This window comes from Macrotis lagotis, chromosome 6, assembly GCF_037893015.1.
Source record: "Macrotis lagotis isolate mMagLag1 chromosome 6, bilby.v1.9.chrom.fasta, whole genome shotgun sequence".
Lineage (NCBI taxonomy): Eukaryota > Metazoa > Chordata > Mammalia > Peramelemorphia > Peramelidae > Macrotis > Macrotis lagotis.
Window position 1 is genome coordinate 184,975,206 of NC_133663.1, and position 27,240 is coordinate 185,002,445.

Here is a 27,240-nt window from a genome sequence, read left to right on the forward strand (position 1 = left end):
AGTATATAAGTAAAGATCAATTAATTTAAGAGGGAGAGGTGCTAACAACTGGGTGGATCCAAAAGGAGGTCTGGACAACATATTGAAGGAAACTAAGGATTCTGGGAGGGAAGAGGTGAGGAAACTCCTTCAGAATTCTATCAACACTAGTCTCAACCATGTCCCCTCAGGAGGAGGCCCCACAGCCTGAGAGGGTGTGCCTCATTGTTGTACCATTCACCCCTTTGATTTCTGGTTAATTAAACTGGAAAAGTAAAACATTTTTATGTACACCTTTGCTGTGATCGGCAATGATATTTATATAGGATTTGAAGGTTTATAAAGCACTATACATTTTCATTTGTTTTCCATAAAAATCCTGTATAGCTCAAGGCTCAAGATCAAACAAGTTACATACACAATTATCAATTTTCAGAAGCAAAATTTAAACCCAGATCTTAATAGATTTTAAGCCCAACACATTCCAATACAACATTGTCTCTCTAAGTAGATTTAATCTTGCTCATTTCCATTTACCTACTAGTTTAGATTCATTTTAAGGTTTTAGTTTTATTCTTAGGCTAATGCCTAGGGTTGCAATCTATTAAATTCATACTCATTCCACTTGATTTTTCATCTGTTTAATGGTGAAAGCACTAATCAGTGCTACTCTGAGGACAGCTCTCCTACTAATTAAGCAGTCACCTAAATAATATGGATGAAGCAATATTTTCCAGTGTATGGATGAGTAATGTTATGTGTAAGCAAATTGAAAGCTGCCTCCTGGGTAAAATGTACTGAAGCTATTGCTTTCTTTAACCTGTTTCTTTCTAATCTGCCTCAACCTTAAGCAAAAGAATACCTTTGGAGAGAATGTCGAGTCAGTAATCTTTGGGGAAGAAAGCAGTCTGTTTTACTGTAGGTTTCCTGAACAGAGGCAGCGAGGAAATATGGCTTTACTTGAGAGGTTACCATTTGCTAAACGCAGGGCTCCTGCAGGGAGGTTTTTGACATCCAATAGCAAAGGACCAGGCAGTGTTTGTCTAAAAGGAGCTCTTTTTCTGATAGTATTTCAACAGTTAACATGTCCATACACTAAATAAATGAACCGAACTGACTATCGACTGGTTCTTCACACACCAAAGCAAAAATTAGCTTCTGATCTGAAAGCTGCTGACCCCTTCGAGGGAGCTCGGTCACTGGAAGGCACGCTTGCTTTTGTATGTAATTTGAAGAAAGGTATTGTATGCCCTATGCTTGGCTTTGACTGAAAGATGGAGTTTTGCTCTCTCTTTGTGTGCGGAAGACAAGCTTACAGATAAATAGGTCACTGTCTGCAGAAATCCGCGAGCAAATTGAGTTGTGACAATATGACTTTAAGTCTTCTCTCCTTGATGTACCGAGATATTGCAGAATTGTGGCTCTTCCTGAAGACAAGTACAGGTGTGTCTGGCTCTTGTGTTCAGTTTGTTTGTTTCATTGTGTTTGCCTTATTGTACAGTTGTTTGAACGTATTTTATCAGGGCAATGAAAATCTTAGTTTAATGTCTAAAAAAAGAGGAAGGAAAAAGTTTCATTTGGCATTCTCTTTTTTTGTGGAAGAGTAAGTAAAAATTCAGTATATTGTTTACATATCTGCATACTATATTATGTTAAAATGTAAGCTACGTTCAAATCGGAGATTGTGTGATTGCTTCTTATTAGAGATTGTGATTTGCTACTTTTTTAATTTAGAGAAATTTTGATTCTTCTTATCCAATATTTCTGATCCCAAGTCATTCTTTAATTCCTGTATTACTTATATACAAGGCTTGGGCTCTATTAACTAGGATGTTGTTATTGTTTTGGACCTACTTATTCTAAATTTTCTACAAAACACATATTACACGGTTGCTTTTAAATATGAAGATTAATTTTCTATAAAATGGTAATACTGAGAGGCCACAGTAAATTATTGCTAGAGTTTATTAAAATTTTCAATAGAAATTTTTCCATGTGGAAAGAGAGAGAAAGCAGAAAAAAATATCTTTGCTATAGAGATTGTAGTTCACTTGTCCATGAAATCACAGATCATCCAGCAAGGCTGATAAGAGAAATAACTCTGTTGGTCTATGAGTTTTGCATTTTCTGTTCTTGGTTACTCTTAGCTATAACTTCATTTAATAAAGGGATTCAGTATTTGGAAGTACTACTTCTATATTATTTAATTTAAATAAACTGGTATAATTGATAGCAAGACTTCCTTTGCAATGGTTTGTTAGCATTCCTATCTTAAGATTTTAGTTCAGTGATATACATATATACAGATGGCATGAGTATATATATATATATATATATATATATATATATGTGTGTGTGTGTGTGTGTGTATGTATGTATATGTATGTTTGAATATACACCCATGTTGTGTGCTTAACTATGAATAATTCCTAAAGTACCAAAGAATGTCAGAAAAAAAAGACAAAGAAGATCATACTTGGTGAAATTTAAAGAGAAGAGGATGGGAAATTCGAGATTAGGAAATGGTGTGTTCATTGCATATTCATGGTCTAGTCAAATTTGTAGACTTCTAAGAAAGCACAAATGTCCCATTTATATGTGATCTAAGTGCCGATCCCATTAATCTCTAATCCTGCCAATTGCTGACAAATAATTCATGAAACAAGGACTTATGTGAATTTTAATGAACAAGCAAAGCCATAACTTCAACTGGATACTATAAAATAAAAGCCAGAGTTTCCAACTTAAAGATGATAAATTTGGGTAAATAATGAATGAATGAGCAAATGATCTTCTTTAAAAAAGGTTAGATCCAAAGCCCCAGGATAGTGTTAATGCAAAGATAGTCTAAGCTACTCATAACCTTAATTAGATAGTAGCTTATCACCAGAGGTAGTAAGTATTTATGCAAAATAAGTGGAAGTGAATGATTTCATATGTGAAATCATATTCTGACTCAAAATGCTGTAGTTACTGGATTTGGTGGTGGTGGAGAAGCCACTCAAAAAAAAAATGACAATGGGGTGGCTAGGTGGCGCAGTGGATAAAGCCCTGGAGTCAGGAGTACCTGGGTTCAAATCCGACCTCAGACACTTAATAATTACCTAGCTGTGTGGCCTTGGGCAAGCTACTTAAACCCATTTGCCTTGCAAAAAAACCCTAAAAAAATGACAATAGCCTTAGAACAAAAAAAGATGATTTAGGCTAGAGTTTGTGAAATTTCAAACATATGCTTTGCTTTCTAGGAGACTTAAGGTAGTTATCATTCATATTGTAACTAGATCATGTAATATTTTTGTTCAGGGAAGCTGGGAAAATTGTGTAACAATTTATGATGTATTAGAGATCTATAAGATTTACTTCCTAGGTGAGGAAATTGTAAAACTCAAATAATATATTTAATAAAAATAAATTTAAAAAAAGATTTACTTCCTATATTTTAATATCAATTCTTACCCTATATTCTTAAAACTTGATAGCTTTCACTTTACTAACCAATAGTTAATTTTTTGAAAGTTGATCATGGTAACAAATTAATATTCCAAGAGAATTTGTTATTATTAAGAAATGGATTTCCCTCCAACCTTTCCAGAGTCAATTTCCTGCTTGTCTCTTAAAATTTACAGTAAAATTTTAAAAAAAGGAAACATAATGGAGATAATTCAAGTAACAATAAATGCTTTATTTGAATTATCTTTGAATACATATTGGTGGAGTAGACTAAATTGAGGCCAGTGAGTGGTAGAGCAAGAGAGTTGTATTTTTGTGTTAACATTCAAGGCTTTTTTGTGTGACAGGAGAATAAAATATTGTAGACTTCTGTGAATTTTAAAGATCTTTTTGACATTATTGGGATGCAGTGACATAGAAATTTGACTGAAAAAATCCACACAAATGTTTTATTAGAAAAGAACAATAATAGATATGGATATGAAGCACAAAGCTTTTGCTGAGGGAGGAAGGGAAATTGAACTAGAATCCAAGTATCAGTCTTAGCTTTGCTGCTTACTCATTGTATGACCTTACACAAATCATTTAACTTCTATGGGTTTCTTCATCTCATATTTTTTTATTCTTTTTATTTCTTTTTTAAAATTTGTTTAAGGCAATGGGATTAAGTGACTTGCCCAAGGTTGCACAGCTAGGCAATTATTAGGTGTGTGAGGCTGGATTTGAACTCAGGTCCTCCTGACTCCTGTCCAGTGCTCTAACACCTCACTGCCCCTCATCTGCCCCATTTCAATTATATGCGGTAGTGGTTTCTACCAATCATTTTTTTTGCAAGGTTTTGAATTCCCCCCTCCCCCTAGCAGAAGGCAATCTGATAGTCTTTAATTGTTTCCATGCTATGTATAGATCAATATTGAATGCGTTGAAGAAAAAAAAATCCTTAAAGAAGAAAGAAAATATTACAGAGAGCAAAATTTTGTAATACTTAAGACAACTTTTTAAAAATTGTAGATAATGGGAGCGGCTAGGTGGTGCAGTGGATAAAGCACCAGCCCTGGAGTCAGGAGTACCTGGGTTCAAATCCAATTGCAAACACTGAATAATTGCCTAACTGTGCGGCCTTGGGCAAGCCACTTAACCCCATTTGCCTTGCAAAAACCAAAAATCAATAAAAATAAAAAATAAAAAAATTGTAGATCATAATCTTTGGTCTTCGTTCAAACTCCCCAGTTCTTCCTCTGGATGCTGATGGTATTCTCTATCACAGATCTATCACAAATTGTCCCTGATTATTACACTGATGTAATGAGCATGTCCATCAAGGTTGATCATCATCCCATGCTGTTAAGGTGTACAGTGTTCTTCTGGTTCTGCTCATCTCATTCAACATCAGCTCATGCAAGTCTTTCCAGGCTTTCCAATCTCCTCTGATTTCTAATAGAGCGATAGTGTTCATCACATACACTTATCACAATTTGTTTAGTCATTCTCCAATTGATGGACATCCCCTTGATTTCCAGTTCTTTGCCACTACAAGCAGAGCTGCTATGAATATTTTTATACATATGAAGTTTTTATTCTTTTTCATTATCTCTTCAGGATATAGACCCATGGTCATTTCATCTACTTTAAAGATTGGGTTAGGCCATGTGATTTCCCCTAAATCTTTCACCTCAAGAATTTTTTTTCATTTCATTAAAAAGAAATATGACTACAAAAATCCAAATCTTTCAGCTGAAATATTTCACCTATGTCAGCAGGAATATGTATCTCTCTGCACTTTTAGCTCCATTTCCAATAGTCCACTAATTTTTTTTTCCAAAGAAAGGACTAATTTCACCAGTGAGTCTTAGAAATGGAAACTTTCCCCTTAAAATACACCCTCATTCAAAGTGTGGTATTCTGCTCCAATTCTACCTGAAAAATAATAATGAATTTATATAAAGGGGTTCAAAAGTACATTAAACCCAGACCAAGTACTTGCCAGTTTGTTTATCAAGCAAATTCAATCTAAATTTCTAGTCATACTTTTTTGACCTACTTTATTCAAATATTTCCCCTAACATTCAATACTAAGACACAACTGGATGAAGACATAACTGGGTCATTCATTCCATTCCCTATCTGATAAGCAACCCATGAACCATTTAGACATTTCTACATACATGCCCCCCCCAAAAAACACATCTCTGTTGAATCTTTTTAGGAATCTTGCATGATTTGGGCATAAATGATATAAAGAAATAGAATGAGGAAAAGTTCCATGTACACTCATTGCATCTATATTTTCTTTTCCTTAATGTTAGTTTCATAGAGAAATTTTTTTCTCTTAGAGGTTTGCAAGAGCTGGCAGTGACTCTTATAACCTGTCTCTTTTGTAATCAGTACCTTTGTTTAAAAGGTGGCTAATTGTCCCAACTGGGTATTGACTATGCATCTTTGACTTCATAAGCACCAGCATTTTAGAAAGTCATTGAAGAGGAAAGAAGATACAGGGAAATTATATCCTCACATTATACCTTCTATAGGTTAGCTCCTTGGTTAGGCCATTTGGAAAAATGCTCAGGGCCTCACTTTACTGATGAGAATAATAATAATGATACTTGTCTTTCTCATATACTTGTTAGGAATCGTTACAAGCATGGAAGCTAAGTGTAAATGACATTTTCTGGACAAGGCAGAGATTTGAAACATATAAGCATGGAAAATAGGTTTGTCTACTATGTCTGGGCTAAATTTCCAGGAATATCATGATACTTTACAGAGTAATGTGCTAGGATTAAAGAGATTAGTGAAACAACAAATGGAAAGAGTGTTTTAAGGAGCCCTAAGAATGATCAAAGATTTTTACAACTAGTCGTCCATTCAGGGCAGAAGATTTTGATTCAAAGCATTCCAAGACCTTCTGATGATTTCCTGGAAAACACATTTCTGGGGTCTCTAGTCATTCAGTATACCAACTAAAGCTTTATTCAGCTTTATGCTTCTATTTATTTTCTTCTTCAAATTTGAAGTCACACCCACACAGGGAAACAAAGAAGTTAGAAAACATTTGATTATAGTTCAGTCCAACACATCAGTATTTCCTTTATGGGGAAAAGTCAAGTATTGACAGACTCTAGTATAAAGTAAAAATAAAAGAGAATTGAGATTTTTAGCTTTTTAAAAACAAGTTTTTGCAGATAAAAATCTTTCTTTTAGCAAACTAATGTTTTTTTGGGTTCTAGAAGGATTGCATAAAAATTAAGATTATTAGAGTTCATGACTTGCAGAGGTTGACATATGTGCCCCCTTCTGCAAATCCATTTACCATCTCAGTTATGCCAATTCTTTTTCTACAGTGACCCTTTTTGAGGGAGATTTGGATGAACATAAGTCTTTCAGTAGAATTCATCACAAACTTTGTATTTAAGAAGTAAGAAGGAAAAGAATATTTGGAGAAAAGGGACAAAGTTGCATTCTTCAGGCATTTGAAATTTTGAAAAATATACTGATACCTAATTGACCTTAGGGAGAGGCCTCATAGACTGTAAAAACTGAAAGGGATATTGAAGATCATAGAACCAGAAGGTGTTTTGTCCATTTAGTAAAACCTAACCATTTTACAGATGAAGGACCTGGTACCCAGAGAGGTTCAAAGTGTTCAGTGTCAGATACATACAGAGTAGCAGAGGCCAATTTCAGCCCTGGGTCATCTGATGCCCATCTCACTAGACATTAGAGGATCACTATCTGGTCTACTGGACTTCATTTTGGAGATTCACACAGCAAATTAGAACTAGAGTTGCAGTGTGAGCCTGAGTAGCAAAGTACATTTGTTTAAAGTTTAAGATATTCCTTGTTTTTAAAAATGAGACCACCTTAAATTTAAGATCATAATACTTTCAGGAGCTTACTAGGTAAGTGATTAAAATGATTCAGGTAAAATAGGCAATGATCAAAGTTGACGTATGATCAATTGTGATATCAGAAATAATGAGGAGGGGGTGAATTTTCAGTCTGAGAGACTGGGGTTCAAATCTATCTGATTTTCATTACTTTTGTGCTAAAGGGCACAAAAGCATGACCAAGTCACAATTTCTCTGGGACTTAGTTTCTTCATTTGTAAAATTGGGTATAATAATACTTGCAGTATAGATCTCAACTGGAGCACTTTGAAATTTTTTAAAAGTCTCTATGTGTTAATTATTATACAAGATGTCCCAAAGGTCTTAGTATCACTTTAAACTTCACAAGGGCAGATAAATGATGCAGGAAGATGACCATTGTGACCTTGGGTAATTCACTGAACCTTTACTTGCCTCAGTTTCCTTCATCATAAAATGAAATTGATAACAGCACATATCTCCCAGGATTATTGTATTAAATAAAATAATATTTGTAAAGCACTTAGCTGTAGTGCTTAGCTCATAGTAAACACCATAGAAATACTTATTCCCTTCCCTATCCCTTAATATTTTAAAACTCTACTAATCCTTTTGGGACAAACCTGAACTTTTATTTTCAAATGAACATTATGGTAGTTTAGACAAAGGAAGAATTGAGTCAAGTTAACAAGGATCTTCAGTCTTGGAAGTGACTCCTAATGTATTCTTTGCGATTTCAAATGCACTCTTATCCTGTTTTCTTCCTTCAATTCTGAGCCTAATTCTTTCTCTATCTTCAGTAACAATGTAAGCCTAGGTAGACCTGACATATTTAACTGTGAAAAAATCCTGGAAATACTTAATTTTGCACTGTCTTCAGGAATCTGTGGCACTTAAGAGAGATGATCCTAAGTGACAACCTACCTCCAGTCCCTGACTGCTGAGAAGAATCTTTGAATAAGATTGAAGATGAATAGCCTGAGAAAGAACATTCATTTTTCAAACTTTTTGTTAAACTATACCTTTAAAAAAGATTTTGTTTCTCTTTATATCAAAGTTATTTACTACTACTACAAAGTTACCGCTAGATTGAGTCTTGTAGCAACAACAATAAAAAACTAAGTAAAAACATCCAATATGTTAATTCTATCTACTAGAATATGCATTATTCCTTACTGATCTTTCTCTAACTCTCTGCTATAAAAGTAGAGATGGAGAGAAGTTTGTTTAATTATTTGTTCTCTAGGACTCTTCAGTGTCTTCCAGTGATCTTTTCATTTCCACTGTTGTTGTTATTGAAACCTAAATTTTCTCTTCCTGAAATCTGGACAGTCTGACAGCTTCCAAAGCATCAAGTCTTCTCTTAATAGCCCTGAAACCACCCCTTTTAAAGTGATGCTCCATTCATGTAGCCCAAGGGGAGTTCTTGAGGCTGTGAGACAGTTGACATCCCTTTCCCCACCATGTAATACCCTCCCTCCCACGCCCACCCTCACTCAGTGTTTAGGGACTAGAACAAATCCTGAGGTCTGAGTTTCAAAAGAACCCTGGATTTCTATCAGGGTGTGTAAACCTCTCTGCTTTGTTTCCTTGTCTGTCCCTTGTTCTTTCCCATCCTTTCCACCCCCTCCCCCCAAGGAATTGTAATCAGCCTCATGAGAATATGTCCAGGTATAGTTTTCTAATTTAGATCCTGTCCTGCATTCCTGTCATGTATATTCTATTTCACCTACAGTGACCATCTTCCCCCAAAATGTGTTAGATGGCACATTTTGGTCTATTCACAGAGGGAAGGTATCAGGAGACCGGATGCCTTTCTAGTATTCATAGGTTAGCAGAGAACACAATGGAAGAAAGTTTCCCCTTAACTGAGTGCCAAGAAAAGGTGTTGAAAGAAGATATAAAAACAGACTTGATATCTTTCCTAGAGGGTCCTTTGGCAGAAACAACACCAAATGATTGACAAAAGCCTCGACTTCACAGTCTTCGTTAACATGAGAGCAGGTTCCTTCTCTAGTGACCTGAAAACTTTAGCCAACAGGCATAAATGTAATGAATTGGACAGCACTTACTTTGTGAGCTGCATTCTCTCAGGGCATTGTTGACCCTTGGAGAAAGATGGCACATTTAGAAATTGCCTTACCTCTCCCGGGTCACTGCTTAACATTTAGCAAGTTAAAGCTTGAATGTACAAAATGATGTCTTGAGGGCCTGAAAGACTAAACAGCTTCCAGATGTACCTGGCTTACTCCTGTAGATTAGTTTGTCAGGCGAAGCTAGCTGATTGAAACAGTCCCAAAACTTAAAACATGAAGTGTTTTGATCTGAAAAATTGTTTCAATAGAGGACAAATTTATATAACCTGGCCCAGAGTTACAAATAGCTAATTAATGACATGTCTTCCATGTAGACAGGGTGTGGTCAGAGCCCCTTTCCCCTCCAACCTGTCACTGGGACTAGGGCAAACCTCAAATACTGACGGTAATTTGAAAGTAGGTGGTAGAATCTCCTCTTAGGAAGTAAGAAAGAAAGGAGCCTTTGGTCCCTGAAATGGGAGAGAAAAGAAATAGAGTTATGCTATTAACACAAAGGGTGAAAGAAGGAATAACAACATTTATTCACATTTATAAATTTAATTCAGCAAACATTTATTAAACACCTATTACATGCAATGCTTTGTATTCAGCTACAGAGAGATACTAGAGATACAGAAACAAAATGAAAGGAGGAAAAATGCTTGTACCTCATGCAATTTCCATTCTAGCACTCCATGCTTTGCAAAGCACTTTCCTCACAACAACCATATGGAAGAATGATCCTTGTTTTACAGGTTCTCATTTACAGAACTAAAGCTCAGATTTAGATGACATGCCCAAGAATAGGCAAATAGTGTCAGAGGTGGAACTCAAGGCGTGGTACAGGGAAAAACCCAGCAAGTGGGTCAAGTATGGAACACTGAATTTTCTATCAAACTCAGTTAATATCTTGGTTGATTTTGTTTACTTTCTTCTCTCTTTCATTCTCTCTTTTTCTTTGTTAATATAATAACCTTCTAGATAGGGAAAGGGCAACATAAAGAAGTGACATTTTTAAAGGATGAATTGTTTGGGTTTTTTTTTCCTGGAAGTAGTTTTGGATTGCCAAAACATTTCACAATTTTCCAAATGTAGTCCAGCCTATTTTCTTCCTTAATTGAATTCTGAATTTAGTTCATTATCTATCTCCACTACTTCAGTGAGATACACATACTTGATAGACTAACTCATTGAACTTTCCATCCAATGGTATGTGATAGTCTTGGTTTGTCTTCCATTTGAATATTCCTTTGTGAATTATTAGGCTCCTCTCTTTTGAATGTTCATCTCTCTTATGCAGGAGGTGTAATGGTGTTCCGGTGCTTGATATAATCAGCACAATTTCAGAAGCATCTGGAAGGACTTTATTATCTACAAGGACTTTTGTTTCTGTTTGAATACTAGACATCCTCCATGACAAAGGCTAACACCCTTGGCAAACACATCTTTTATGGATTGCTTGATGTTTATAGAGGATCGTGGAGATATAGTTATCTCTATAATTGTCTATTAAGAATTCTTGTGTTATAATAACTTCTGCATCTGAGATTCTGAAATGCTTCAAATGTCATTAAGATATATACATTTTTGTGTTATTGCCACCATATTCATTGTCTCTTAAATTCTTATAGAAAATAGGGGCAGTTAGGTGGCACAGTGGATAGAGTACCGGCTCCGGAGTCAGGAGTACCTGAGTTCAAATCCGGCCTCAGACACTTAATAATTACCTAGCTGTGTGCCTTGGGCAAGCCACTTAACCCCATCTGCCTTGCAAAAATCTAAAAAAAAAAATTATTTTAGAAAGTCTTTGAGATGTATGAATATAAGGTTTCTGACTTTTTTTTGGTGGGGGGGGAGGTTTTTACAAGGCAAGTGGGGTTAAGTGGCTTGTCCAAGGCCACACTGCTAGGTTAATTATTAAGTGTCTGAGGCCGGATTTGAACTCAGGTACTCCTGACTCCGGGCCAGTGCTCTATCCACTGTACTACCTAGCTGCCCCATCTGACTTATTTTTTAAACTCCTTTTCCATGTGTTTATCCCAAACTTTTCCAACATCTGCCTTCCACAGGGATTTGAAAATTTCATAACAAAAACTAATTATGGACTGAATTATCAGAAAGGCATCAGCATCTAGTCCCTTTATGTTTCCTTGCTGCTTTTTCAACACCTCAATGAGATTTTGTTTGCCTCCAGTATACTTTAAGCCACCTAAGGAGACCTGCTGCTGTGTCTTTGCTGAGTTAATCATTGCACAATTATTCCCAACTGTGTGAGAGTCCATTACAGTGCTGTTGTGAAAAGCCTTCCTCATTTTCAACTTGCAACAATCGAGAGAAGCCCCTGAACCCCAGCATCAGAGATGAACCTGAACTTAGCTCTGTGGCACTCAAAAAAAAAAACCCAAATAAAAGTCATGCTAAAAGGATTTAAAAAATAAAACAAGTATCACTTTCCAGTGTGGGGGCCCTAGTAAGTTCATAGCCCCAGAAGTTGAAATTATTCTTAGAAATACTTAACACTCCCTACCCAATTTAATATTTTGCGTGCTATAAACTCCAGAATAATAAGAATATTAACAAACCTATTTATGTTAAAGCATTGTTTTTTAATATAGCATTTCCCAGACTGGTTTTGGTACACTTTGCAAAGGCTTGAAATTTATTAATAGAAATTGTATATACCAAGGTTGAGCTGAGAGTATGAAATATATTTAAGATCAAAAGGGATCAGGGAAATTAGGGGAAAAATATAGTAAGTTGGGTCTATTTTCATACTGAAGATCTGTTACAGGTAATAAGTATTTTGATAAACAATTTCAGAGTTATTATTTTAGGAGGAAAAAGTACCTCTAATATCAAATTTTTCTCACATTTTGTTTACAAAATACAACATCAGGATTTTGTAGAACACATTTTTTAAAAAGCAACTTAAAAATGATGAATTTTTAACTTTCTAACCCAATTTGCTTAACAAGTTTCTTCACTCTAAATATGTATTCCTCCTTGTTCGGTAATGAGTAACCTTGACTCACCTAGCTGACTAGCTCCACCTGTTGGAAAAATTAAATATTTTACTTGAAGGCAACAACTCCATAACTTCTACCATTTATTAAAAATAGTTGTTCTGACTCAAGGAATTAGGGTATAAGAGGACCCAATATGGGGACAACAAAGGGCTCTCAATGCTGATTGCAGGTTATTTTTCATGCTTTCCAAGAAGTATTTTGCTCCTTCTAAAGTTAAACTCTGGCATTGCAAGAAAATGAACTTAAAAACCTTACATTAGGCTAACCAGCAGGGTAGGAATATCCTTGTGGAAGGTTGACTTGTAAAACTTTGATGTCTTAAAAGAAAAAAAGCAAACCTCTTTTACCAAAGGCTTGTTAATTCCTTTAGTTTGAATTAAGAACTGAAAAAATCTAAATTTTACTTGAGAAGTCTTTTTGTTTGTTTGTTTTTTGCAAGGCAGTGGGATTAAGTGACTTGCCCAGGGTTACACATCTAGCCAATTATTAAGTGTCTGAGGCTGGATTTGAATTTAGGTACTCTGGACTCCAGGGCCTGTGCTCTATCCACTGCTCCATGTAGCTGCCCATCTCTTCCTTTTTAAAAACAACTCCAGGGATATTTTGTTTTTAAGATTTCTAAAGTTTCTCACTGAATTAGTTTTCTGCAATTCCCAGTTTAGGTCATATGTTTTCATAGTTTTTGTCTTTAACCCAGAGACCTGCTGTTCTGAGATCAGAGCCCCAGGATGCTTAATGGTTTGTTATAATCTGATTTTTATAACTAGTGGCAGTCTCAAAGGCATGACCCATTATGACAGAAAGCACCTTTGGTATCAACATCCCCTGCTTTTTCTTTATTTGAATATATGGTAGCTGATTTCAATTAGCTCATCAAGCTTTACTTTTAATGAAATTGAAAAGTTCATCTAAGAATGGTTCTGGCCTCCAGCTACTCTGATTCTGTCTCTGAAGAACATCAATTTTGTAGGTAATTTTGGATTAAATGTGAAACAAAGGAGAATGATACAATGGGGCAGAAATTCTCCTGACCTTAAGTATCTTTAAAAGTTTCCTAGTCATTTATGAAAAGCATTTCCAACTACAGAGAAATTTGGCAAGGAGAAAATGGTATTTGATGATGGTCAACAACATTTATTAAGACTAGGTTGTAGAGATACAAATACCAAAGTGATAGTGCTTTATTTTAGGTTTACATTCTACTGAGGAGATACAGCATGTTAATAAAGACTTATGCATAAAAAGGATCCACACAAAGTAAGTTCATGTGGAGTGGGGCAGAGTACTAACAGCTATGGGAATCAGGAAGGCCCTGAGGTGGGGTCACTTGAACTGACCTTTAAAGAGGATTCCAGTTTTCTAAGAGTTTGAGGTTGTGAGGGAGAGTGGTGACAGCAAAATAAAAGAATGGTCAAACCCATGATGCAGGAGATTAGAGATCACATATGGGAAACATAAAGAGTCCAGGTTAGCTCAAGTTCGAGTACATGAGAGAAAATAGGGATAATTATCTTGGAAAGTAAGGCTGGAACTGACAGTAAAGGGCTATCCATGCTAAATAGAGAAGCTGGCATTTTATTTTAAGGTTAGCAGGAAACCTCTGAGGTTTCTTGAACTGGGAAGTGAGTTGTTTAGACAATGTAGCTATATAAAATATTTATAAATAGGGGGAAGTGGCTTGATTATTTTATTAAGATGGTCAATTGCAAAAAAAAAAAAAGAATAATGTATTAGATGACCGTTAAAGTCCCTTCTTGGTGTGTGTGTTTCCCATTAAAGTGTAAGTATCCTGAGGGTTAGGGTCATTTTTTTCTCCTTTTCTTGGCATACCTAGGGCTTTGCACTATGCAATCAACCAACAGGCATTTATTAAGTGCTTATTTTATAACAGGAATCAAAAAATACAAATAAAGACAGCCCCTGACTTCATGGAACTCATATTCTCATGGGGAACAGCAGCAAGAAAGGGAAGTTGATGGGGAGGGAATGATAGAGGAATTGAAGCAGTGCAATCTAGTGAGAAATATGGACATATGAGAGGCATGAGCACTCTCCTTAAATGGAAGTTCTGGGAAAAGTTATCCGGTCGGTGGTGGGGAGGGTACTTCCAAGTATGAATTCCAACACTGGAATGATCTAACAGATGAAGAAGTTACTGGGGCATGGTAGACAGTAAGCACTTAATAAATGTTTAAAATAACCAAGAACTTTGGGGAATGTAACATGTTTCTGGGGAAAGAGGAGATTAGCAAAGCCTTTTCTATGTGTTCTCTGTATTCTGGTTCACTTCCTGCCAAAGGGGTCAAGTTTTGCCTCATGACCTTGGGTTAGTTATTACATCAACTCTCAGATTTCTAGCACAGCTACTGATTAAGTAAAAATGAATGGCCTCTAATGACCTTTGGAAAAACTCTGATAGTCCTTATACTATAATATTCATAGAGAAAATACATAACAATGAAAACTACAAAAGAGAAGCACGCATTCTCAACAAAAATAAATGGGAAGACAAGAGTTCAATAAAATGTAAGATGGAGAAGACTGAGTAGTTATTCTTTTGTGATTCATATTTTTAATAATTCATTTTTCATTGGTATCTAAAAACAAACCAACACTTACCTCTCAAACTCCTTAGAAGTAGTTCAAGGATTATCCCTATTGTATACATGAGGAAACAGAAGGTTAAAACATTTGGAGGGGGGCCAGCTAGGATAGAGCACTGGCCTTGGAGTCAGGAAGACCTGCGTTCAAATTCAACCTCAGACACTTAATTGCCTAGATGTGTAATCTTGGGCAAGGTCACTTGAGAGAAAAACATTTGAAGGGCAGGAGCAACCAAGGATACTGGGTCACAATTTATTTTTATGAATGATTCCATAACTCTCCTGAGTAGAATAATAAAGCTAGAATTTTGAGAATCACTTAGATTTCTCCTAGAAGAATGAGCCCTTGGAACTTAACAGATCCCTAAGACTAAGAAGTGTCTGTTACCCTGAGGAGAAAGTGAAGTTAACTCATACTTTCTTATTCCACATGGACACCCATGATTTTATTTCTTTTATTTGTATTGTTAGTTACTTCAATGGCTATTTCCTTTGCTTTTTTTTTTGTAAGGCAAATGGGGTTAAGTGGCTTGCCCAAGGCCACACAGCTAGGTAATTATTAAGTGTCTGAGGCTGGATTTTGAACCCAGGTACTCCTGACTCCAGGGCCTGTGCTTTGTCCACTATACCACCTAGCCGTCCCTTGCTTTGCTTTTTTAAGAAGAAACACTTGCATAATTGTGTAATAACTTCACTTTTATTAAAAGGTTTAATTTATTGTAGATTTTTTTCTTTTTTTCAGGATTTTGATTTTAATACTTTATTAATTTATTTTCTTTTTTTTAGGTTGAAAATTTAATTTAACCCAATACTGACTACTTTTGAGGAAATTATTGCTTATTGACTTTTCTATTAACCATAGTTTTGCATTTTACTGAATTTTCTTTTAATTTTTAGTATGTAGTTTGACTTCTAGAATACTATCTTATTTTCATCCCTCACTCGCATTATCATTTTTAGTATATATGCTTTTATTTTATTTTTACTTTTTGTTGGGAATAATTCTAATTGGGCTTCAAATGTATATTGAATTCTCCTTTTTGAATACTAATGCTTGTTATTTGATTATACCAATGAAAATGGCAGCTGTTTCATAATTGCTATTTTAATCTAGCTGTTTATTTGCATGCCTTGCCGCAAATTTACATTGTTGTAGTTTAATCAAAATTTTTGGTCCTATGAATTTGGTTGAATATCAGAATTATAGATAAAAATTATAAAGATATTAATATGTAATTCAGAAATGACTTTTTGTAAAAGGTATTATAAAGGATTACTGATATGTGGAGTAGACACATATGGAGAAGAATGTTTTAACATTCTGAAGTATCAGAGTGAATTTGGAGGGACAGAATTTTTTTCAAACAACATCAAGATAAACTTGTAAAAATATGCTCTGTGATTTTCTATACCATTTGACTAGCCACAGAAAGCATCCAGATAGGGATTATCTGGAATTGATGCACATTTCTCCACTTGAGGGGGAACATTTAATGTGATAACCTATGGTATTAATGATAGAAAGTAATGAATCAATATAATGATTGAGCTTCAGATTTGAAAATTATAAATTTATAGGTAAAAATTATAAAAAATGACATATAGTAATTTTCAGTTTTTAAATTTTATTTTATGTTTTTTTACCTCATGGTTTCTTTTTGTTTCAATTCTTCTTTCACTACATGATTAATATGGAAATATATTTAACACAGTTACATATGTATAGCCTATATTAGATTACTCTCTGTCAAGAGGAGGGGGGAAGGAAGGGAGGAAGAAAGAAAAATATGAAACTCAAAGCCTTACTGAAAAATGATTGTTGAAAGCTATCTTTACATGTAGTTGGAAAAATAAGCAAATTTATTAGAATAAATAAATGAATGAAACTCAAGAACTTAAAAAAAATTCTGTAATCTGTCTTTAGGGCTCTGGTTTAATATCTAAAAACTTCTCTAGCCTTTCTAATCCTATGTTTTGAGTAATGTAAATGATATTAGATTAAATTACTCTCTTTAAGGGGTCATCATTCATTTGTAATAATAACTTCTAAAAATAAATTTAAAAGTTTCCCTTAAAAACATAAAGAATGATATACAAAGAAAAATACCAGAAGAAATAAACTGCTGACATGTGAATGACTGAATTCTCACCACTTTGGCCAACGTTGTTGACAAACCAATACCTAGATGTTCAATGGAGGGATAGCTTCCCAAAGTCAGGTGGTAGCGCGGTGTCATGGGGAGATGATCCAAAGCGAAGCCAACCAAGTTAGTTGGAGTTAGGATACCAAGAGTTTATGGAAGGGATTACAAAAGTAAGACTAGTTATGTAGATACTTTTTTTCAATGTAATAAGAGAGAGCCAGTGTAACAAGATTGTAACAAGATGAGCCAGAAAAGTTTTGCTTGATGGAAAGCATGGGATAAATATGACAGAGAAATATCACTGGTCACAATTGGAAAACTTGGTCAGAAAGGAAATTGTGCCTTCCTGGGGAAACAAACTTGGGGAAAATGTGTCTGTTTGTGCCTGTGTGTGTATGTATGTGTATATGTGTGTGTATATATGTGTGTATGTGTATATATGTGTGCATGTGTGTGTATATATGTATATGTGTGTATATACGTATGTGTGTATATATACATATAAAATTAGAGACACTGGAGAATTGGAATGTCTTCGATACAAAGAAGAGAGACATGCTGATTAAGAACTTTATTGGAAATATTAATGAATCAATGGGGTTCTTGATAGATGCTAAACCAGATAGGATGTGCCAGACTTGTTTTTGAAAACCTAAAAAGCCTTTGGGAATGATGAAACACAAAAACAAGCATGGTCTGCATTTGAGCCAGAGAGGAAAAGTCAATTGACTTTTTAATTCATGTGCACACAAGATAGGTGCTGGGGAGAAGACAAAGAAGTTACTCCTCTACCAGTCATGTGTTTCATAGTCTAGCAGAGCCAGAAAAGTCCACTTCAGATCTTACTCTTCCTCCAGTCAGGCTACTTCAGTCTGATCTGTCTACAATGGAAGATAAGGATAGTTTGGAGACAGTGGGGGCATTTTTCCCCAACTCTTAATGTTCTCTGCCCTTGCTTCCTAGCCTCCATGGCTGCTGGTTCTCATCAATGCTGCTCTTCTGATAACCCAGCATAGTGCTATCAAAGTAGCTCATCCCATGTCTGCCAAACCCTAGACCCTCTCCTCCATGGACCTATCCCATTGGTCTGTGGAAGCTTGTTGAATGATTAATATTATTAATAATATCATATACTAAGACCAGATTCCTATGGCAGAGGTCTAAGGAAATTTATTTTTGGTAGGCAAAAGGTTAGTCAAATAAGTATACCAATCTTCCTTACACTTAGATACAAAATTGGAGTATTTTGTTCCAGAAGTGATGAATTTTTCCGTTATCCTTCAGTAGGACTCCAAATCACAGTTTGTCCAGAATAGATATGTTGTAGTGAGGAGACCCAAACTTTAAAGACTGGATTTCCAGCTTCCTTTACTACTGTACTTGACTACTTCTACTTAATGTAGAATGAAAAAAGGTACATGAACATGACTATTTCTTTCCATGACATCTCCTTTGATAGTAGGGACTATATCTAAGGGATATCATTTTAGAATTCCTTTTGGCAAGACTGCATTCTTCTTCCAAATAGGTTTTCTCACTGAAAATTTCAGGATCTGCTCTTCCTCTGATAAATAGCACCAAGTTTGTCAACAACATCAACTTCCTGCATTTCCTCTGCTACAACCCAAAAGTACTTCCTCTGTTATTATCAGTACAGAGAGAAAATAATTACAAAGGAAAAACATGTCTCAAGTTGAATTTGAAAGTAAATAACTGCCAAGATGAAAATTCAAGAAAGTTATTTACTAATGTCAAGCATTTGAGAAGAGAAAAGATGCTTATTATGTAATGATGGCCTTAGAGAAACAAATATTGTTGAATAAAAAGAGGATGAATCCTTATGATCTGTACAAAAGGAGGGAATGAGTAGAAGTACTGTCCTGAAATTCATATAATTCTTAGCCAATATAACCAAATTGTCCTGGGAAAATTAGTGCTCAACATAGCTAGCCATAGGTAAAAATGGTGAAGCAAATTGAGACCTAGATAACTTTTTCCCCCAATTACAAATAAAGATAGTTTTCACTATTCATTTTTGGCAAGATTTTGAATTTCAAATTTTTCTACTTCCCCCTTTCTCTCCCCCTTCCCTTGACAGCAAGTATTCTGATAATTATATTTATACAATAATATTAAACATTTTCATATTGATCATATTAAGAGAGAGAAGAATCAGAACAAAAAACATCAAAAAAGAAAAAAACATGAGAAAGAAAAAACAATAAAATTTTAAAAGTGCAATTAGAATTCTTTGCTCTGCATTCAGACTGTATTTTTTTCCTCTGGATGTGGATGGCATTTTCCATCACAAGTCTTTTAGAATTGTCTTTGATCATTGTACTACTGAGAACAGCTAAGCTTATCATGTTGATCATCACACAGTAGCATAATACTTCTCAAAAAGATGTACTCATCTTGTTCTATCCATTCATATTTCTCTATTGTTCTTGCAACATCACCCAATCAGGAAAGTTTGCTTGTTTCCACCCTCATGCTGTAGTGTTTCAAGTTGTTGCTTCCTAACTGACTCCACTTTCTAAGATTCTTTCTGTGTGTGCCACACAAAATCCTTAAATTTGCTAGGTGTTTTTTCTGCCTCCTTCCAACTCCCCCCTGCCCCCAGGAGATGGCTGTCATTAGACATCCTGCATGGGTTGGAAAAGGGAATTTCCGTACCGTACCATACCATACCATACCATACCATACCATACCATACCATACCAATAAAACCACAGGTCTAACTCCTATCTGTATTTGTTTTATAATCCATAATTGCTCCCTGCTTTGATTTTAAAAACTGAACCCTTAGGCAGATTAGGTGGATAGTGGGTCCTGGAGTCAGAAGGACAAGAGTTTCAGTCTCAGATACTTACTAGTTATGTGACCCTGGTCTTGACCCCAGTTGCACCCAAAAACAACAACAACAACAAAAACTGAAGCCTACCATAAACTGTAGATTGAAAAAAATAACAGTAGGCAAAATGTTTAAAGAAGTTGGTGAATTGTTTTTAAGAGGATAAATCTTTTTACGTAAGGACTTATATTTGAACTCTTCTTCTAAAATTTAATTTTATCCTTGCATACATGTATTATAGCACCTCTGACCTATCCTTTAGGATCTTATTCAAGCCCAACTGTTTTCCTGCATCCTTCTCTGATTGATCCAGCACTGTTTCCTGAGTTCTGATTAATAGTTAGGAGTATCACAGTCTAGAATTTGCTTTCCAGTCTTTCCATGACCTTAAATGCTTATTTTCCCATCTAGACCGCCTTCAGGATAAGTACATTCTGCCTTGCTCCTCTTATATACCCTATACTTATATGGTGTCTAACTGATACTCAAACAAAATTTGCTTTGAGACCCTACTTCACTTTAGCTAATCTGCAAATTAAACTAACCTGAGTTTATTTTTCACTGGGAGATAATAGGCTATTATCATTTAGATAGCACATTACCTTATAAAGATATCTTGTTGAAGAAATATTTCTAATCTCTGGACCCCAGTGGTAGCAATTTGAGTGTGGCAGACTGATGCATTTTGAATATACAGATCTCTTTTATCAGTTTCTCACATCACATTGGGAGGGCAACCACCTACTCTCAACTATAGATGTTCTGACTTAAAAGAATGAGAATAAACACTAATGGAAAGCTCATATTTTATCTCTTTGCCAGGAGGCAGTAGAGATAAATAAGAGGTCAGGGTTGAAAATCATACAAAAGATGGAAAAGCATTTCATGAATGCCACTCTTGCCTTAAAGCACTTTAGACTTTGATGCATTAAGTTGAAAGAAGAGCACATTTAACCTCTGCCATTGGAATCCCATTATTTATAGCTGTTTTAGTCATTTGGTCATATAGAAGTGACAGTATTTGAGGGATTCTATTAAATCTGGAAATGGAATACATAATAGTGTCTTCTAGTACTGGTTATCTTCAGGGGGAGAAATATTTTTTATAGTTGAATCTATAAGTCTGAGATTAATTTGAGTGCTGGGAAAATGAATATTATTCAGAAGAACACAGAGATTTTATTTTCCAATTGGCAAGTTAGAGTCATCTGAGATACTATCTTTGCCATTTTTTTTTCTTGTGATAGTTGTCAGTCAATTATATAGTAGAGGAAGTGGGGAAAGTCATCTGTGTCAGTTTTGTCCTTAAAATAAAAAAGAACAGGAATGTTACAGAATTTAAATAATTTGATCATTTGGTTTTTTTTTTTATTTAAAAAGGCAGCATTTACATGACTGCTCGGAGTCATTTAGAGGAGAGAAGCATTGAATTTGTCAGATGATGAGTACATGTACCAATCTGTCAACAAAGGGTGGAGTAAGAAGGAATTTCTTATTGAATCCAGTACCCCCATGCAGATGAGGAAACTTGACCACAGAGTGGGTTAAGTGACTTACCAAGAATTGTGCATCTAGTAAGTGTTGGAGGCAAATTTGAACTTGAATCTTCATAGTTTCAAGTCTAGCAATCTGTCTACCACACTACTATATAGTTTTGTTTTTGTTTTTAAGTAAATCAATAAATAGGCATTTAAAATTTTCAAATCATTTAGAAAATAATCTTTTCCTTATAGATGTACTCTGAGGAACTTATATTGGCAACAAACTCCTTTTATTTTGCCATTGCTCCCATACTATATCTCTCACTCAGTGGATAAAAAAACCACATAAAATTTTAAGGAATGGAAATTCTAATCTTGGTCATCCTGTCTATTAACTATCAGGAGGTAGTCAGTTTCTCTGTGATGAAACACTTTTTTTTAAAGCATATGATTATTAAAAGATAAGGGAAATGGGTGTCACAGTAGTTAGAGCAATAGGACCTGGATCAAGAAGGCTCCTTTTCCTGACTCAAATCCAGTCTCAGACACACATAAACTCTGTGACCCTGGATAAGTCATTTAAACCTATAACCTTATTTGTCTCAATTTCCTCATCTGGAAAAGGAAATGGCAAACCACTACAATATTTTTGCTAAGAAAACCCCAAATGCAGCCAAATTAGATATGACTGAAAAACAAATGAACAACAACAATAAGCAGAGAGACCTCCGAAAGCAGTGTGATTATACATAGAATTCTCTAGACTCACAATTTAAAAGGATACACAAATTTTCAAAATAGAGTACAGATTAGCTTAAAGACCTACCAGTTTTGAGTTTATTATCCAGCAGAATTCCAGAGCTCAGAAAGTCATAGAATTGTTACATATCAATGTCCCAAATCCTTCAAACACTGCAGCAACTGCTTGCCTATAATCTCTCCCCACTCCAGACAGTCCTATACATTACCAACAGGTTCAGCTTTTTTTAAAATGTAATGACACCCCCTCCTCCATTGTCCAACCTTGCTTTCAAGGCCATCTACAATTTGATTCCACCCTTCCAACTCAACCTTATTTCATCTGTTCAAAACCTTCATGATCAAGTTCACATGCCACTTTCTTTCTTTATCTCTTCTCCTAGACTCTTTCTTTGAACTGCTATGTCATTTTTTGTCTGAACCATCAATCTTGTCATTGTCTTTCATAGTAATTGAGATGTCTCATGTATATTTCCTGACTTGTAGACAATATTGCAAATGTCTGTAGAGAGCAAATCTCGCATATCATTTTTTTGCTCCTAAAATGGATGTATATAGGAGCTCAAAAAGGAACTGTTGAATGAATGACTTTAATATAATAAGACTGAAAAAAGAAAAAAATGTCAAGTACACATTAAATTTCATGGAATATTCATATACAGTTAATTCCTGACTTTACAATCTTTAGAGTAATAGTTTCTAGATGGACTTTTTTTTTTAGGTTTTTGCAAGGCAAATGGGGTTAAGTGGCTTGCCTAAGGCCACACAGCTAGGTAATTAAGTGTCTGAGACCAGATTTGAACCCAGGTACTCCTGACTCCAAGGCCGGTGCTTTATCCACTGTGCCACCTAGCCGCCCTCTAGATGGACTTTGAGAAGAGAGTTCACCCCCTATCCTTCTTAGTACTGGTTTTAATTTCAACATAAGAGAGAGATTAATCTGGAACATTGACCCATTCTTATTTCAAAATAGAAATAGAGCAAGCTACTGGTGCCAGGTTTACATCTGGCTTCACTACCTCTAACAGTCTTCAGCCTACAGTGTGGAAGGTCTTAGGGGATGTTTTAAGTCTTCTCTTTCTGATTGGAGATATGAATTATGTTCGCATAGAAAGGTTATAAATTTAGTTACTGAATGTTCAAATATTCCTAACTCAAATAGGGTCAGCAATTACTTGGTTTAGGGACTATACTTTGGGTACATTATGTTTTAAATAGTGTGTTTAATAATATTTTAAATAAATAGTTGGGACATCTAACCACAAAGTAGGACATTGCTCTATGGTGCATTAAAATTTACAAATGACTGATCTACAAACAAATTTTTGGAATGTAATACATTTGTAAACTTTGAAATTTCATGTAAATAAGGGTTACTATTATTTAACTAGGAGACTTTCTCATTGATTTCCAAATTATGGATTTGGATGACTTGATTCATACTTTTTAACTATCACGGGGTGTTTACATCTTGCAAACTGAAAGAAAAAGGAAAACTGAAGTTTAAAAAAGGATTAAAAAATTAGTACTTGATTTTTTTCCATCTTATAATTTAATAGCTTAGAAATATCACTGACAAAACATCATAAGAAACTTAGGTGTTAAATTCTTCTGTGAGTCTCATTTTTCTCACTTCTAAAAATGGGACGTTTTTATTACAATCATAATTTAAAAAATGAAAAAAATGAAGGTCCTAGATTGTCACCCCCTAAGGTTCCTGTTAGCCCTAAAATACTATGGACCTCTTACCATATAATCTAAACTAAAGAAAATTGACTAAAATACCTTAACCACTGAGCATGTGGTTGCTCTAGAAGAACCTTGGTTAGAAGAATGTTATTCCTTGTCATCTAATAAGAAAAAGCATGAGCCCCAGACCACCTCTATTAACCTTGAATGGCAACATGCTGTGAGTTTATAACTTTTCTGGGTATTGAAAATAAACCTAAGAACAAAATAAAGGAAAATCTATTGTTAAATCAAAGTTTTAGAACTCCTTAAAATTAAAGAGCATCAACTTAAAATTCCATAAAAGTTTTTACAAAATGAAGTTGAATTTTAAAATGCTGCAAGGAAAAAAATAGAAGAGGAAAAACTAGATTTAAAACAAAGAGCTGAGAGGAAAATATGATGAAATAATGCTATTTTATCCACTGTTGACATAGTGGAACAGACTGTGGAAAAATGAATAATAGAATTCAGTTTTGGCTTGGGTTTATTGACTTGATATAAAAATGTAGGCTCATGATCGAAGAATCATCTGCTTTATCCCTATCAATCCACAGCCTTCTAATTAAATATTATGGGAATAATGGGTTTCTTCTTTTTATTGTTTTCAATTATTATAATGTACAAAATTTGGCTTCAGAAGATATGCAAGAGGAATAGTGTGGATCACAGATGTGTATTAAAAGAGAGAAATGAGATGAGCAGGAAGAGTACAGAGTAAATAATGATGACAAAAATGTTGCTTTGGGTTATTTTTCTGTACATGTATCCACAGGTAGATTTATAGGCATGTTCAGTGAAAGTGATATAATGTCTTCTATATTTTTGTCTCCTCAGGCACAATGCACTAGCTTACATATAACCCAGAAAATTCTCAATAAAAATTGATTTGTCAGTCAATAAATATTTGCACACAGTAGTTACTCTGCTAAGAGCTGGAAATAAAAAAAAAATGGGAATCCATGCTTACACTGATGAATATTTCCTTTTTTCCTTTTTTTTTTGCAAAATTTATTTTAAGTGCTTCAGTCATATCTGTAGGCAATTTGATTTTCATTGGCATCATTAGGAATTGGGTCTTTATTTTTGTAACTGTACTCCCTAGTAATCCCAGGCAATATTTCCATAATAAATTATAAGACTTTAGAATTATGTTTTGAATTTTTTCCTATCCCTATGAGTTTTTCATACTCTAAGATCTTGAGATCTTTGGGGACATATGCCACCAAATTCACTAAATTATGCATAGCCTTTGATCCTACAATAAATGTTCTAAACCTATGTCCCAAAAAGATCAAAGAAAAAAGAAAGAACCCATATGTATAAAAAATATCTTTTTGCAATGACTAAGACCTGGAAACTACAGGGGTACCCAATAGTTGGTCAATGGCCAAACAAATTGTTATGGTGATGTAATGGAATAAAACTATTGTGCTGTAAAAAATTATGAAACCTGCAAAGACTTGTATAAACTGATAGAAAATGAAGTGAACAGAAGAAAGGAGAATCATTACATTGTAAAGATAAACTGAAAGACTCTGATCAGTGTCATGATCAGTTGTGATTCCAGAAGACCAAGATGAAGCATGACATTGACCTGTTGAAGAGAGGTGATGAATGCTGGGTGAGGAAAGAAATGCATTTTTAAACATAGGAAATGTGGAAGTATGTTTTGATCAATTATGCATAGTTTTTAATAATGATTCCATCTTTTTTATTTTTTAATTGTGGGGAGGTGAGAAATAAAGAAAATATATATTTTTGTTTATTGAAAAATTAAATTAAAAATTTTAAGACTATAGAATTGGGGCAGCTAGGTGGCACAGTGGATAGAGCACCAGCCCTGGAGTCAGGAGTGCCTGAGTTCAAATGTGGCCTCAAACACTTAATAATTACCTAATTGTGTGGCCTTGGGCAAGCCACTTAACCCCATTGCCTTGCAAAAACATAGGGGGAAAAAGGACTATAGGATCATGAACCTAGAGCTGGAGGAAATCTCACATGACCATCTTATCCAACTACCTCTTTTTATACCTGAGGAAACTAAGATTCAGGATAGATAAAGTAACAAGCATTTGAACCCATATTCTTTCACTCTTTCACACTCACCCTGTATCATTCTGTCTCTGAGCTTCCTTTACAAAGTCATTTCCAGTGAAAAAACCTAACTTTGTAAGGGAAAAATTACAAAAGAAATGTTATTACTTTGTGGGGATTCAGAAAGGAGAGTCTTTTAATTACCAAATGTATTTTCATCATTGGAATGTTTTAACAAATACATATTAAGTGCTTATAGGTATTAACTATACTACAAAATAGATCTATTACTCCATTTCCCTCCCTCGTATTTCTTTTTTTTAAATTTCTTTTTTAAAATTTAAAGCAGTGGGTTTAAGTGACTTACCCAAGGTTACATAACTAGGCAACTATTAAGTGTCTGAGGCCAGATTTGAACTCAGGTCCTCCTGACTCCTGCCAGCTAGTTGCCCCATATCCCTAACATTTCTTAAACATGCCAAACATCCGCTAAAGTTCTCTTCTTACATCTCACTATAGTGTGAAGACATTGAGTTTTCTATGACAACACTCAGTAGATCTGGCAGCTCCTCTTCATTTGAGTGCAAAGTCTAACGATGGATTCTTCATGTGGCCCATTACTGTAGATCTGGAACAGTGTGCAGCTTAAACAATTATCTACCCTTTTTTCTATACTTGAATCTAAGGGTTGTCAGGAAGAAGACCTCTCCCAACCAAATGTTCCTGTCTCCAGTGTCTTCCACATGGTCCTTTTCATCAGGGGTGATCTGGGAATATGCCAACTTCCCATTACATAAAACAAATTTAATACTTCCCTGTTGCTGCCCCCTTTGCATGTCCTTTATCTTAGAATATATATCTGAGTAGAAGGGTAGGTGGGAATTTAATTAACCCTTATGCCTTCACATATCTGAACAAGGATGTCCTTTGAGAAAGTTAATTAATCTGGATAGTAATGATTTTACCCCTAGGAGATTGCCCAGCATTTTATTTTTGGGAAGTGGCATCTTAATCATTGAACAATCTAACTCCCAGTTATATGTGACATGTAAAGAACTATACTAGATGCTTGGGACAAAAGGTAAAAAAAATGAGACAATCACTATTTTCACAGAACATACATTCTAACTCATTATTTGATATCACTGTGTTTTATAGCTGCATGTGTCTTTCTTCCCCCATGAAGACTTAAGTTTACAAGAGTTGGGATCATGTCTTCTCTAAACTTTGTTCTTCTA

General features: G+C 34.9%; 1 protein-coding gene across 17 annotated transcripts in view; it reads left to right on the plus strand.

The window, feature by feature from the left end:
- Positions 1–27,240, plus strand: part of MCF2L (MCF.2 cell line derived transforming sequence like) — a 404,366-nt gene that overhangs the window by 228,329 nt on the left and 148,797 nt on the right. Inside the window, exon 1 of one of the 17 annotated variants that reach the window (XM_074192068.1) lies at positions 5–1,422. The exons of the other annotated variants lie outside the window; for them this stretch is intronic. Within the exon in view, the coding sequence (XP_074048169.1) occupies positions 1,350–1,422 (73 nt within the window). The 5' untranslated portion in view covers positions 5–1,349. Of the gene's footprint in view, positions 1–4; positions 1,423–27,240 lie in introns of those variants that run through there. 17 annotated transcript variants of the gene reach the window in all.